Source organism: Marmota flaviventris, chromosome 1 (genome assembly GCF_047511675.1).
Source record: "Marmota flaviventris isolate mMarFla1 chromosome 1, mMarFla1.hap1, whole genome shotgun sequence".
In the NCBI taxonomy this organism is placed as follows: Eukaryota; Metazoa; Chordata; class Mammalia; order Rodentia; family Sciuridae; genus Marmota; species Marmota flaviventris.
In genome coordinates, this window is record NC_092498.1 from 197,064,221 (window position 1) to 197,079,029 (window position 14,809).

The following is a 14,809-nucleotide window of genomic DNA, read 5'->3' on the forward strand; positions in this document are numbered from 1 at the left end:
TCATTGTCTGATGTTCTATCTTCTAAGTGTTCTACTCTGCTGGTAGTATTCTCAATTGAGTTTTTAAGTTGGTTTATTGCTTCCTGCATTTCTAGGATTTCTGTTTGTTTGTTTTTTATAACCTCTATCTCCCTGTATAGTTGATCTTTTGCTTCTTGGATTTGTTTATGTAGTTCATTGTTGAAGTGATCTTTCATTGTCTGATTTTGCTGTCTGATGTCTTCCTTGAGACTCCAGATCATCTGAAGCATGTATATCCTGAATTCTTTATCTGACATTCCATCTGCTGCAGCTATTACCTCTTCTAACGTTGAGTTGACCTGCATTGCTTGTGGTCCTTTCTTTCCTTGTCTCTTCATACTGTTCGCGTTCCTTTCTACTTGGTGAAACTGTTGTGCTATTGAATTTTCCCCCTATATATTTATATTGGTCTTGTATAGTTGCAAAGTCTCCCTTGCAGGTGCGGGCGGCGGCTCTGCCCCTCCTCCAATTGGGGCAATGTGCCTACCACGCCGGCAGGCCACTGGGCCTGCTCTGCCGGTCGGTAGCAGGTCCGCCTACCTTGCAGGCGCGGGCGGTGGCTCTGTCCCTCTGCGGGCCGCTAGGCTTGTTCTGTCGGTGGTCGCAGTTCTGCCTACTTTGCAGGCGCAGGCAGCGGCACTGCCCCTCTGCAGGCCTCTGGGGCTGTTCTGCCAGTGGGTCGCAGGTCCGCCTACCTTGCAGGCGCGGGGGGCGGGGCGGCTCTACCCTTCCTCAGGCCACTGGGCCTGTTCTGTCTGTCGGTTGCAGGTCTGGCCTGTTCTGATGGTGGTCACAGTTCCGTCTACCTTGCAGGCGCGGGGGGAGGGGGCGGCTCTGCCTCTGAGCAGGCCGCTGCTCCTCTTCTGCCGGTGGGTTGCAGGCCGCCTACCTTGCAGGAGTGATTGGAAGCTCTGCCCCTCCGCGGGCCACTGGGCCTTTTCTGTCGGTGGTCACAGTTCCGCCTACCTGGCAGGCGCGGGGGGTGGGGGGCGGCTCTGCCCCTCAGCAGGCCCCTGGGCCTGCTCTGTGGGTGGTCACAGTTCCCTCTACCTTGCCGGCGCAGGGGGAGGGGGCGGCTCTGCCTCTCAGCAGGCCGCTGCTCCTCTTCTGCCGGTGGGTCGCAGGCCCGCCTACCTTGCAGGAGTGATTGGAAGCTCTGTCCCGCCGCGGGCCACTGGGCCTTTTCCTGCTTTTTAACTCTTAAGATATATTAGATATTTAACTCTTAAGATAATTAACTGATATTCTAGATTTTAATGTAGTCCATGTCATTGTCTTTTACTTATTATCTAGATATGTATGTATTTCTCTTTATTCTAAAATCTTAATAGATTTTCTTTTCACATTTTGATATACCTGGAATTGATTTTTGAGTATGGTTTTGGTAGGAGTTTATTTTTTTTCTTTTGAAAACACAATTGTCCCAGCATCATTTATACAAAGATCCTCTTCTGCACTGCTAAGCTATCCCATCTTTTCCATATTTTAAGTGTTCCTATATATGCTTGGGCCAATTTATTTTTGCTATTGATTCTCAGCAAAGTTGTATTGCAGTCTGAAATGTACACTTTATCCTTTTTATCTTTTGAAAACTTTTGGAATCTTATTCTATAGCTAGGCTCATGAACTATTTTTGTAAATGTTCCTTAGGTACTTGAATATGTGTTTTGCACTTAGTTGATAAATATTTGCACAGTATACAATTTCTATTCTTTTATTTTTATCTTTTTGTTAACCTAAGGTTTTAGGTATATCCCTTGGTAAACATCATTTATTTGAATTTTTAGAGTCCTGCCTGACATTCTTTGTCTATATTCTGAAGTATTTGATCCATCCATTTACATTTAATGTAACTATTGATATATTGGTGTACAAATATACTATATTATTCTGTCTTTTCCACTTGTTATTCTTGTTCTACATTTCATATTTTTCTTCCTTTTTACCTTACTTTTTAAATTGGTGGATTGTTTCTTAGCTGATTTTCCCCATCCTAGTTTTGAAATTATAGACTCTGTTTCTGTTTTGTTAGTGACAACTCTAGTAACTAAGTAATGCATTCTTAACTTACCAAAGTCTAACAATAATGAAAACATTTTTAAAATTTTGTTTTAATATTTATTTTTCAGTTCTTGGCGGACACAACATCTTTGTTTGTATGTGGTGCTGAGGATTGAACCTGGGCCAAACGCATGCCAGGCGAGCGCGCTACCGCTTGAGCCACATCCCAGCCCAACATTTTTCTATTCTTCCATGTAATAATAAAGTTTATTAACCTTACCCTATTTATGTCCTCCCAACTACCTGATATTATTGTCTGGGATTTATACAGAGCTGTTGATGTTTTCGATGGGAGGAGGGATTTAAATAATCTACCCTATCACTACTGTAAACCTTGGAATTGCTTTTTAATTAATTTATTTTAAAATGTTCAACCTGTGCTCAACTCTAGACTGAGTGTCTGTGTATTTGCATCCCCAGGACTTTGGAAAGTGACTTGACCTTATCTTAAGGCAAATGCTTTAGTATACCAGGCTCTCCCTCTACTCACTCTTCTAGGTTGACTGAATGTTCTTGAATGGACTTTGCCGTTCATGTCTATGTGCAACATAGTTTAGTGGCATAAAAAAATCAGGGCAGAGTTTATGATGGTAGCATTTTTAAAGAACCTGCAGGTCAGCACCATTGTTCTGTGCCTTGTCTCCTTTCAGTGCTGAAGTGTCCATATATATTCTGGGCAGAGGTTGTTCTAGTGCCATCTCTGATGGTGAGGTTGATGATGTACCTTTGGCTTTCCATCTTCCTTGGACATCCTCAGGTTTGCTGCCCTGGAAATATAATTCCTACCTTGTAATCAAACCCCTGAGTAAACTTTGGAACTGATTTTAGTGAAATTTTTTTAACAATAATCTAGCATTTGCATTGGATACATTTCCAAAAACTCCTAGTAATGCAAGGTCTATTGTGTCCCTTTTCTAATGGTTCCCATTATAATTTGGGAAATGCATGTGTATGGAAAAAAATTGTAGAGTATATTAGTTTCCTAGGGTTGCTGTAATAAATTATCACCAACTGGGTGGCTTACAACAGAAATTTATTCTCATATTTCTGGAGGCCAGACATCTAATATCAAGGTATTCTCTGGGCTGTTCTCTCTTTGGAGTCTCCAGGGGCGAATCCTTGCCTTCCTCTCCTCCTCCTAGCTTCTGATAGTTACTGGAAATCTTTGCTATTCCTTAACTTTCAGCTTCATCTGTTTTCACATAGCTGTCTACTTTGTGTTTCTGTGTTTCACATTGTATTCTTCTCTGACCAAACTTCTCTCATATTATATCACCAGTTATTGGATTAGAGTCCACTCTAATCTAGTATAACCTCATCTTAATTTGATTATGCCCCAGAAGACCATATTTCCAAAATTTAATCACATTCACAGGTACCAAGAGTTAAGATTTCAATATATTTTTTTTTGGGGGGGGACACAATTCTACCTACAACAAAGGGCAAAAGATGTGATAAGTATGCCTTTGAGAATAATATTATCTACTTAGTAAAACTAGTCTTATGGCTGAATACATTTAATGGTTGCAGCTAACACTATAAAAATAAACCAGTCCCCAAGCTCTCTGTCTTCCCAGCTGTCTTATAAACACTTGAGCTATTATCATTTCAGTTGATGTTTTAAGTGACCACATGGGATTGAGATGCTGAACAAGCTGTATGGTCAATACCTGGGCATCCTGGTTCGCTGACATTAGGAAGGAAGGGCCATTTGATTGAAATTGTCTTTCACATACAAACCTAATACCAGAGGATAGCTGCTTTGGGATGCTAATCCAGCACCATCTTATTTTGTATATGTAGGTGTTGGCAACCTCCAACAAGCATCTTGAAAGCCTTTAGCTTCTAATAGGTCAACTGTGAGAAAAAGTAAACCCCAGAAAACTTGCTTTCAAGAGGCATATCCGATGGATCAACCTCTATGCTTTGTAATTGTACCAATGGAAAATTTCATAAAATGATCAAATATATGTCCAATTAATTGACCTGATCTTTGTGATTGTGGCTGGGAATATCCCAAGCATTAATACAAGACAAGATCACAGCTTTTGTTAAGGTTCATTATGTCCTATGTAGTCACATGAACTCTTTGTTGTGTCCTTCATCTGCCTAAATATATACCCTTACTAAATAACTCTTACTCCATTCACTGCATAATTCCAATTCATCTCTTGGGACTTAACTCCTATTTTATCTCATGTCTGCCATATCATAGGACTTTAATAATATTTGCAGATGAATAAAAAGAACTACTGGCCATATCTTTTATTTACCAGATCATCTTTCTCAAAATGTCCCTTTTCTTTTGGTTATACTAATTATGAAGTACTAGTCCCAAGGAAATATAAAAACTTTCCTTCTTAAAATCTGATATGAGATGTAAAAAGGCTCTGGAATGTATCCAATAGCTGCCTTGGTAGCCTCATAGCAGAAAGATCTGACCATGGGAATACAGAGTGTTTTCCCATCTCACGGGGACAGGGCACCACTGAATTATACAACACAATATTCAAAGGCTATGCAAAACCAAATGTTTCCCACTCCCACTGAATTTTATATATGGGAAAACAGGTTCATAGGGGAAAGAACTTAGCTCTGGTCAGCCAGGCAATTGGTGGAAGAGTTAAGATTAGAACCAGACTCTCTAGATTCCAGGACAGTGCTCCCTGCTGCCCTCCCCAGCCTCAAACTCATACTACAAAATATCTGGATCCCTGAAAGTGAGGGAGAAATGACTTACAATACATGTCAGTATCACATTAAGAAATCAATCAAGAAAAAGTGATGATTTAACATATGACATCAGTCTTGACATACTTTTAAAAATATTAGTTTTAATGGAGATCTCAAAGGTATTTCATGGCATAGACCACAGGTGTTAGTCTGGGTTGGAGAAGTTGTCCAGCAGCTCTCAACATGCAATCATGCAAAAATCCTAAATAACTGCACATCTCTATGTGGTATTTACAGGAAGACAACCTTAGACCTCCAGCAGTGCCCTTGCCATATCTTTGAAAGTTCTGGTCCTGAGAAATTTGTCTAGGTAGATAAAATCCCTGGTCACAACTAAAATAAATAGACCAGTGACATTTTCCTGAAAGTAAGAGAACCCCATCATTGGATATTGAAATTCAGAAGTTTAGTCAAAATAGAGATACTCTTGGCTTCTGACTATTGTTGTATGGAGACATTTTCAAAGGTAGGTACCAGCTACATTCCCTGCCCAGTTCTGACATTGTGACCAGTGACATGCATTGGTGAGGTTGTAGCTGGGGGCCATCTGTAGTGGGAAAGTTATGGCAGCCAAGGAACACATCAGAGCTGGACATGTCCAGCTGGAGTATCCTCACTCAGGGTCAGGTGCAGTCATCTCCTTACTGGTGGCTTCATCTTCATTTTGCATTGAGCTGGATGTGCTCAGGTTGACTCTATCACTGAGGCCTCTAGTGACGCTGTCATAGGATGGCGGGAAAGATGTGGCAGAGGCAGTTTCAGATTTGTCTGGAAGGACACAATTCTCATTTGCCATAAATTCCACAAAGCCTTCATCTGGGTGTGACAAAGCCTCCTCCTCAGTCCTGGGCACTCCAGAGGGGTTGGAGAGTGTCAAGGAGCGATATAGCACATAACTCCGATAGGCCTTTTGAATGACAGTGGCTGAAATGTCTTCTTGCTTCCACCGGAGGGTGGTTGCTATTGGTTCATAGGATGCTTTTGAAAGATTAGTTGCCATAAACTTCTCCTCCATGTTTGCCTTTAGTGAATCCAACTCTCCAGATTCTCCCAGCACGTTCTTGGTGAAGGCAAAGAGGATGTCCAAACAGTGGATCTTATCTCCAGGGACCAAGGGCATGTCCATCTGGATTAATATTTTCTGATTGGGTTTTGGGATTCTCAAGGGGCCTGAGAGAGTGTCTGCAAAGTCTGAGAGGGCAGAAAAGGTAATGAACTGGGTGGCTTCTGGGTCGAATTTCTCCCAGGTCTCATAGAACATGTCGAAATCGTCCTCACTCAGGGGCTCTGTGCTCTCCTCTGTGGCTACATTGAAGTTCTCCAGAATCACTGCAATGTACATGTTGACCACGATGAGGAAAGAGATGATGATGTAGGTGGTGAAGAAGACGATGCCCACGGCTGGGTTCCCACAGTCTCCTCTAGTGCCATTGCCATTGGGCAGATTGGGGTCGCAGTAGGGGGGCTCTGTGTTGAGGATGGGGCTGAGGAGGCCATCCCAGCCGGCTGACGTGGTGATCTGGAAGAGGCACAGCATGCTGTTGGCGAAGGTCTGGAAGTTGAACATGTCATCGATCCCAGCCTCCCACTTGACGTAAGCGAAGCTGGACATGCCGAAGATGGAGTAGATGAACATGACGAGGAAGAGCAGCAGCCCGATGTTGAAGAGGGCAGGCAGGGACATCATGAGGGCAAAGAGCAGCGTGCGGATCCCCTTGGCTGCTCGGATCAGTCTGAGGATGCGGCCGATTCGGGCCAGGCGGATGACTCGGAAAAGTGTTGGAGAGAAGTAATTTTCTAGTGATGTAAGAATCGCAGAAAACACTAGACCTTTGAAAGAGGGAGGAAATTATCTAATTAGTATCTCAACCATGAGCCCTGACCAAGTTGGATGTAAGCACATTTCCTCATCTCTTCTCAGTATGAACTTCCTCTCGGTTATCCACATTTGAGGACTCTGGGCCCCGTGAACCCGGCATGGTAGTTGACACAACTACCACTCAGTAAATGTTCACTGCCTTAATCCCCCCTCCATCAAGTTGATCTTACCCTTCTCACCATGTTCTTATCTTTTCCTCTACTTAGAACGACCTCTTTAAAGTCAGCCTCCATGGTCGACACCCCATCCTCTGCAGTACTGTGCACATGCCCACAATACTTTATTTCCAATATGACACAGACCTGCTCTCCTCTGAGTTTTCAGCTTTGGCCATCCCCATTCTTCCTTCTCGGTCCTCTGCTCTGGGAAGGCCGGGACCCCCTGTGATTCATCTCCTTATATCCTGCTGCGAAAATTGACTCATTTCCTGGCACATGGTCCCATAGATAATTGTACGGAGCCTGGGCTTAATTACAAGGGGGAGCAGGAGTTGGGCAACTTGCTGACAGCTAAAGCAGAATGGCTTTGAATGCCCAGCTGCCTGCATAATGGTTTTAATTTCTTTCTTTCACTTCCAGCTGTGCTTGAACTCTATGAGAGCCTAAGGATGGGCTTTTTAGGGTCAGCTAGTGCCCCTAACCCTAACTATGAGAAAGGTTAAAAAGATGATGAATATATATGTCCCCTTACATGATATCGAACATGAAGATTTTTGAAGCTTGGGTAATTGGGACCAAAGACCTCCACTGGGAATCAAGCAAGGCCTTTAGGGTAAGGGGATTAAAAAGAGGTAGAATCAATTTCTCACTCCTCATAGGATTCCCTTGACCCTCTTTCCTGCTATCCTTTGTTGTATGCAGATGGGTGGCCATGATATTGTGTTGAAGGAAACTGGAGGGAACTTAGGAAATCATGATAATTCTGGATTATAAAAACTTTGCAAAAACTCTTACAGTCCAGTTTAACTGGGGCATTTTTTAATAATATAGGTATATTATGTGTCTATATAATCTACTAAAAATTTCTGCCAGACAACTGTCTACATCTTAGTTTTAATTTTTTCCCAGTACTTTATTTCAGGGTAGAATGAGTCCTCATACTTACAACAGTTTGACACTCAGTATGTGTCTTTATGGTGGGAAGGAAGAAAGGGAGGCAGGAATGAGGACAGAAAAGTTAACAGGTAGATTCTTCACTTGTCTTTTAAGTTCTCTGAGAGATTTTTGCCTAAGGAGCTGCTGTGTTGGCCTCAGAAACTGGTAGCTTAAGGTGTCCTCTTCATAGAACTAAGTATGATAGGTGTATTTTATTTCTAAATTACTGATGTGGGAAGTTACATAAGCAAGCTCCTTTCTCTAATATAAAAGCAAAATGGACTTTCAAATATCTCACTTCAGAAGGCCAACAAAACAAAACAACAACAACAACAAAAAAAACCCCAAACAACCAACAACAAAATTCCTGTTATTCTAAGTGAGATAAACCTGAGATGTTATTTAAGAGTATTTCGCAATCAACTACTAACTAAGTAATGTGGGAGAAATTTTTGGAGGCAATGGATATGTTTATGGCATTGATTGTGGTGTTGGTCTCATGAGTATATATTTACCTGCAGATGTTTTAGATTATATACATTAAGTATATGTGGCTTTTTGTATGTCAACAGTACTCAATAAAGTGCTTTTGAAGAAATAGCAGCAATAGAAAACAAAACAAAACAAAAATGAATTTAAACCCTCCAAACAAATAAATGCAAACTAAGGCTATATTTCTGCACCAGGGTGGGAAGATTGATGAAATGCTGCCAAGCTGTGTTTGGATGCTATTAGCTCTTGAGGGTAAATCAATGGAAAATTAAGTCTACAGCTATGCCCTGACATGAAAAGCAAGCAGGTCAGAATATAACTGATTGGGATATACTTAAAATGACAAGGGAAGCTGGGGAACTGGGATTTGGCTTTTATAGCATCAAACTCTGGCTAAACCACAAGAAATCCAGGGATAGTCTCTTGGATGTGGGTGAGAAGCAGCTAGTTTATAAGAACTTAGCCTTGATATTTATCCAAAAGAAATGAAGTCAGCATAGTACGAATATACATGCATGCCCATATTTATAGGAATGCTATTCACAATAATCAAGTTATAAAACCAGCATAGATGCCTGTCAATGAATGAATGGATAGAGAAAACATGCAAAAGATGCACAATGGAATTTTAGGCAGCCATAAAGAAGAAAGCAATTAAGTCATTTGCAGCAAAATCGATGGGACTGGAGAATATCATGTTAAGTGAGATAAGGCAAAATCAAAGTCAAAGGTCATATGTTTTTTCCCTCATATATGGAAGAGAGTAAAAAAGAGGAGAAAGGAGAGATTTTCATTTCAGAAGGGAATAGAGGTTGGGGATTGGCAGGAGGATACAGTGAAAGGAACCAGGGGGTAAACAGGAGATAATGGGCAATAAAATTGACCAAATTATATGTTATGTGCATATACAAACATACCACAGTGAATCCTACTATTATATATACTTGTAATGCACCAATAAAAAATAAAAGAACTTAGCCCAGTCAAAATTCAGCTCCCACTCCTTACAAACTCTGTGAATTTGTATAACTTTCTTAATCTCTGAGGCTCAATTTTAAACGTTTCAAATGAGGACAAAAATATCTTTTTTATAGGATTGCTGTGAAGATTCATGAAGCCCAGGCCAGTGCTGAAGACTCAGTAGGTACTCAGCTCTTGTGGCTCTATCCCCACATTAGCTTCTTACTCTACCAATTTTCTCTGGATACTGTTGGGTCCCAAAATACTGGGTCTTTCATTCAATGGTCCCCAGACTGGACCTTTGAAGCACTGATCTCTTGATATTGATCAGTTGACTTTTCTGACACTCATATTCTCTAAGAGGATGATTACATATATATTTGACTTCAGACCCTCAATTTAAGAATCTTCTTTGAGGACTTAACATCAGCCTACTATAGTGACGCAACCACATCAAGGTTTATAACAGCTCAATTCACAAAAGCTAAACAATGGATCCAACCTAGATGCCCTTCAACAGATGGATGGATAAAGAAAATGTGATTATATATATATATATATATATATATATATATATATATATATATATATATATATATACACACACACACACACACAATGGAATATTAGCCTTAAAGAAGAATGAAATTATGGCATTTGCAGGTAAATGGATGGAACTAGAGAACATCATGCTTAGTGAATTAAGCCAATCCCCAAAAACCAAAGGCTGAATGTTTTCTCTGATAAGTGGATGCTGATCCATAGTGGGGGGTGGGTAAGGGAAGAATGAAAGAACTTTGGATTGTGCAGATGGGAGCAAGGGGAGGGGTGAGGCAGTGGGGATGGGAAGGACGGTAGAATGAGACAGACATTATTATCCTGTATACAAGTATGATTACCCTACTGGTGTGACTGCATCATATACAGCCGGAAGAATGAGAAGTTGTGCTCCATTTGTGTACAAGGTGTCAAAATGCATTCTACTGTCATGAATAACTAATTAGAACAAATTAAAAAGTTGAAAAAAAAAAAACACCCCCAAATGAAAAACAAAACAAACAACAACAACAACAAAAAGAATGTCCTTTGAAGGATCTCCTTCTAGACTTTCCCCACTTTGCTGGCAACCCACTTCCTTTTCTGGAAAGTATTTTACAAATCACTTCACATAACACCATCCACCCCAACTGCTTTGAAAACTATAATGGTGAGTCCCATTGGAAACTTCATCATCTTAGACTTAGGTGCTCAGGAAGAGTGATTGTTCCCTTAAGGTTCTGGCAGTGGGTTATGCACATAGTAGGTGACTGCAAACATTTCACCATAGTATGGTGAATACCAATGGAGCCTCTTCATTGTCCTGAGAAAGCATCCTAGGGGAATTTCAAATCGGCTGCTCTTGGAAGGCTGCATGAACGGGGCTTTTCTAACACATGACACCTATTTGAAAAATTAGTTGGTTGTCCTCCTCTTAGTATTAAAAGAGCAGCCAAAACATTCCCAAGCCCAGCTGGGCTTCCCTATCACGTGGCCCTACACTTACTCCCGATGGAGAGGATCACGACAATGAAGTCAAACACATTCCAGCCATTGGTGAAATAGTATTGCCTCAAGGCGAACATCTTCAAGACGCACTCGCCCGTGAAGACAGCCACGAAGAACTGATTGATTTTGCCGAGGATTTTTGTCTTTTCTTCGCTCTGCTCATCTGTCTCCACCATCATGGTGATCATGTTGAGGCAAATGAGGACCATAATGGCAATGTCAAAAGCTTGCCTGGTCACGACATCAAAGATGAATCCCTGGTACCTGTTCTGAGGAAACAAAAGGTGGTGGCATCAGGACCTTTGTCCCCACATAAATTAAACATCGGGAGGGCCTGACTTCTCCAGACATGAGTTTTAAAAGTCTGTCACCTTTGTCCCATTCACATTCCACCTCCAAACAGAAGCCACCTCCTGTTCACAGTCTCACCTTTAGTTGATTCCACCTCACTGCCCCATTCTAGTCCTCATCACCCTCCCAGACGCCCACCATCACCAGGTACCTCTTTTGTCCTCACCCACGATCTTCCCTCCCTTTGGAATGCTCTTCTAATGTCCCCTCTTGCTACCTCAATCCCAATACAGATTAAGCCATCTCTCCTAAGCCCCACTTCCTCCAGGGAGTTTTGCTTTATCACGTTACACCTGTCCCTTTGGCTTCCAGAGCCTTTGTAATCAGTCTTGAGCTAGGATTTCACATACGCCTCTCTTTTCTACCAGACAATGAGCTCTTGGAGGACAGGGGCCATGCTTACTCAAACTTGTGCTCCTGAAGTACCCCGTGCATAGCAACAGTTCAAGAACTGCTTGTGAGATGGTTGATTTGAGCTGCTCTGCTAAGTACAAAGTCAAGTGCAATGGTTTGACCCCCTCCTGGAAATGTTCCCTGAAGAGAACATTCTTGGGGTTTGTCAGATGTCTAAGCAAATGCAAGTGCAGGGCATGGGGTCAGGTCTCAGTCTTTTGCATTCTTGGAGGAAGGCAGAGTGGCGGGGGTAACCAGTAGATGATTTATATCCAGTTATCTTTATGATGGTTTTTAGAAAGTTCCTAGTGTGGCCCTCTCTTCTTTCTGTTGGTGTTAACATTAATGCTCTGTGAGTCCTTGGCCCACTCTCATTCTTCACCCCTCCCCTTTACCCAAGCCCTTCTCCTGACCTCTGTGGTGCTCACAGTCCTCAATCAACAAAAACCATCTTCCACTCAAAGGCAATCATCTCCCCCACCCCACGTGCCCCAAGGTAGGGGTCAGGCCTGGGGTCTTCCTTGTTCCCCACGGTTCCTTCTAGACCTTTGCTCTTCCTGTGTCTTGTAAAAGCCCTTCCTCCCTTGAAGCTCTGTCATCTAGCTGGTCCACCTTTACCTCTTCAATACGACCACTTACCCACCTCCTGTTCCCTCTGCTCCATTCCTAATAAATCAAGCTCTTGGCCATACTTGCCCACTTTGGGCTATTATCCTAGGCATCTTTAATGTCCATGGAAATGACTCTTACTCTTTCTGTTCCTTGGACAATCTCTAATGATTTGGGTTTTCTTAACCTAAAACAAAATCCTCCTGAGCTTCCCACTCCAGGTCTCTCCTCACATGAACAACTGAAGTTTTTGAAACTGTCTCCCACTTACTCCAACAGAGCTTTGGCCCCCTGCCTGCCACCAAAATGGTTCTCACTAAGATCACCAATAACCTTCATAATGTTCAAGGCAAGGACAGTTATTTGGCATTGTTCATGTCCCCTGCTCTGGGAAGCTCCCCTTTCTTAGTTTCCATCCATGCCTTACCCTCTTGGTTCTTGCCCTTCACATGGCTCTGTTTCAGTCTCCTTGACCAAATGAAGATATTAGCTCCATCAAGGCTCAGTCCTAGACACCCTTTGCCTTTCACCCCATCCTCCCTTGTTTATCTCTTCAGCCTGTGAATTATCTTATATGTGATTTTTCCTAATTATTCGCCTTGGTCACAGACTCGTAATTTCCTGCGAGGGCAGGAAATTTGTCCATCTTTCTCACTGTTCTGCTCCTACTGTCTGCATAGTGCTTTGCATAAAATAAATTGGTGAGTAAATGGAAGACAGAATGGACAGCTCCACCTTATGAGCTTTGATTAAATTTAATTCTATGCAGTGGGCGCTTACAGAATGGGTCCTATGGGCTGGGTTCTGCGTAAGTGGCCATGAGGCAGGAGGAGAAGACCATGTCATAGTCTTGCCAGGAAGTTTCAAGGAGTTTCTAAGCAGGCTGGGGGGTGGGTGGGGGGGGGGTGGACAGTGCTATGATGAGGCTTCTGCTTCAAGTCAGGGTGGGTTGCTATCCTGCTGGTTTAGAGCAAAGAATCTGACCCAAGTGGGCCCAGCTCCATGAATAATGGCTGGCTAGCTCATGTCTTTCCTGGGGTGGAAGGAGAATTTCTGAGTCACTAACCCTTTATTTCATCACTGAAAATGGTTTTTAAAAAAAAGAAAGAAAGAGAAATAGAGGCCCATTCATGGTTTCATGATTTCTAATTAAACAAAGCAGGCAATAGTATCTATAAGTGTCTAGGCATCAGGTTTGCCCTGGATATCCCAACTTTAGGGAATGCAGCAGCTTTTGGCTGATCCTGGTTTGGCCTGAGGGCAGAGATCACATCTTTGTGACTCAATGCTCTCAGAGATGATGAAGTGGGTGATTGAAGATGTGATTTCTGGAAACTGTTATGTCACAATGAAGTAGTTCTGCTTTTAGTCTGTTCTGTAGAGGTAATGTTACAGAATAAAATATACTGTTTGGTGGAACCCTTAGCTGTTGCTATGAGGAAACAAGGTTGAGACCCTGGGCTTTGCCAGAGGTGGGGAGTTGTGTTTGTGTGTGTGTTTGTGTGTGTGTGTGTGTGTGTGTGTGTGTGTGCATGTGCATGGGGCGGGGGTCCCTATTTGGTGTCAGTTTAACACGGCCATGAAACTTGGGGTGCAGAATTCCTCTGCCAAGGCTCTGCTTATCTAACCAGCTTTCCCTGTTGGGGCTCCCAAGAGAGAGAAGGAAATGAAAGCTGGGCCTGAGAAGATGGATTCTCAGGAATGGGAATGCCTTGTTTTTCTTGGGTTTCTTTCTTGGTTCTAGACTTTAAGAGGCATAGCTGATCAGGCTGGGTAGGGAGTGCCGTGATGCTGCCTGCCATCTGGATACCAGACAGGAGTTAGGATAGGCCAAAGCCTATGGGCTGTGGAGAGTTTTCATATGCTGTTGCTGCTCGAACCTTGCTCTGCTGGGTTCCCTAAGACTTCAAAATTTTAATGTTCCAGCCTTGCCTCAGCTTTGACGGCCCATGGAACAAAGGAAACAGTGTTTTTGCATGCTTAGGCCATGTTATTAAGAAGAGAGCCACGTTCCTGCATTAAGGGTAGCATCGTGTTGGTGCCTCTCCCTGAAAATAGGTGGAGAATCTCAGGAACAGAGTTGGGCTCTGAGATTCCATCCCCCACCCCCATTTGCAGGGCCTCCCTTATTGCCACTCCTGGAGGAATTGGAGAGCCTTGGTTGTGGCTTAATAAGGGAAAAGATGAGCAGCCTGGAGTCTCACTTGTGTGTTATATTGCTTGGAACTCCAGCATCAGGTTCAGACCTTTGTATTTAGATGTCCTCTCCAGGGTCCCGTTTTTGAAATGCAGTATACCCTATTCCAGGGACAAGGAGAGGAAGAGGCCATGGGTAGCCTGTGGGATTAATTGGTAAGAGGAGAGAAGCTGGGATGTTGATTGGTTGATTGAGTAGTGTGTAAGGGAAGTGCTCCAAGCTTTCAAGATTTTGCCAAAAGTTTCCCTAGCACAGGACTCTGAGGTTCAAATGTGAATTCAGCCTGAATCTAGCCACAAAGAAAGGACTGCAGAGACTCAGCCGCTTGCTTCTCACTAAGTCTCAGGATCATCTTCCTAGAGCCCTTGACTTGAGTCTCCTTGGCTGGGCTCAGTCTTTTCACCTACATCTTTTAATTTTGAGCATCTTCTTGCCCATTGGACTTCTTGACAGAGGGACACTCAGTGAACCTTG

The 14,809-nt window shown here is 42.8% G+C and overlaps 1 protein-coding gene across 2 annotated transcripts in view; it reads right to left on the reverse strand.

Moving 5' to 3' along the window:
* Window positions 1-5,428: 5,428 nt before the first annotated feature.
* The window catches only part of Scn10a (sodium voltage-gated channel alpha subunit 10), a 92,246-nt gene continuing 82,865 nt past the window's right edge, over window positions 5,429-14,809 (reverse strand). For both annotated transcript variants that reach the window (XM_027932320.2, XM_027932318.2), the window contains exons 26-27: window positions 10,784-11,054; window positions 5,429-6,645 (exon numbers count right to left, since the gene is read on the reverse strand). In XM_027932320.2, the coding sequence (XP_027788121.2) occupies window positions 5,429-6,645; window positions 10,784-11,054 (1,488 nt within the window). The remainder of the gene's footprint in view (window positions 6,646-10,783; window positions 11,055-14,809) is intronic.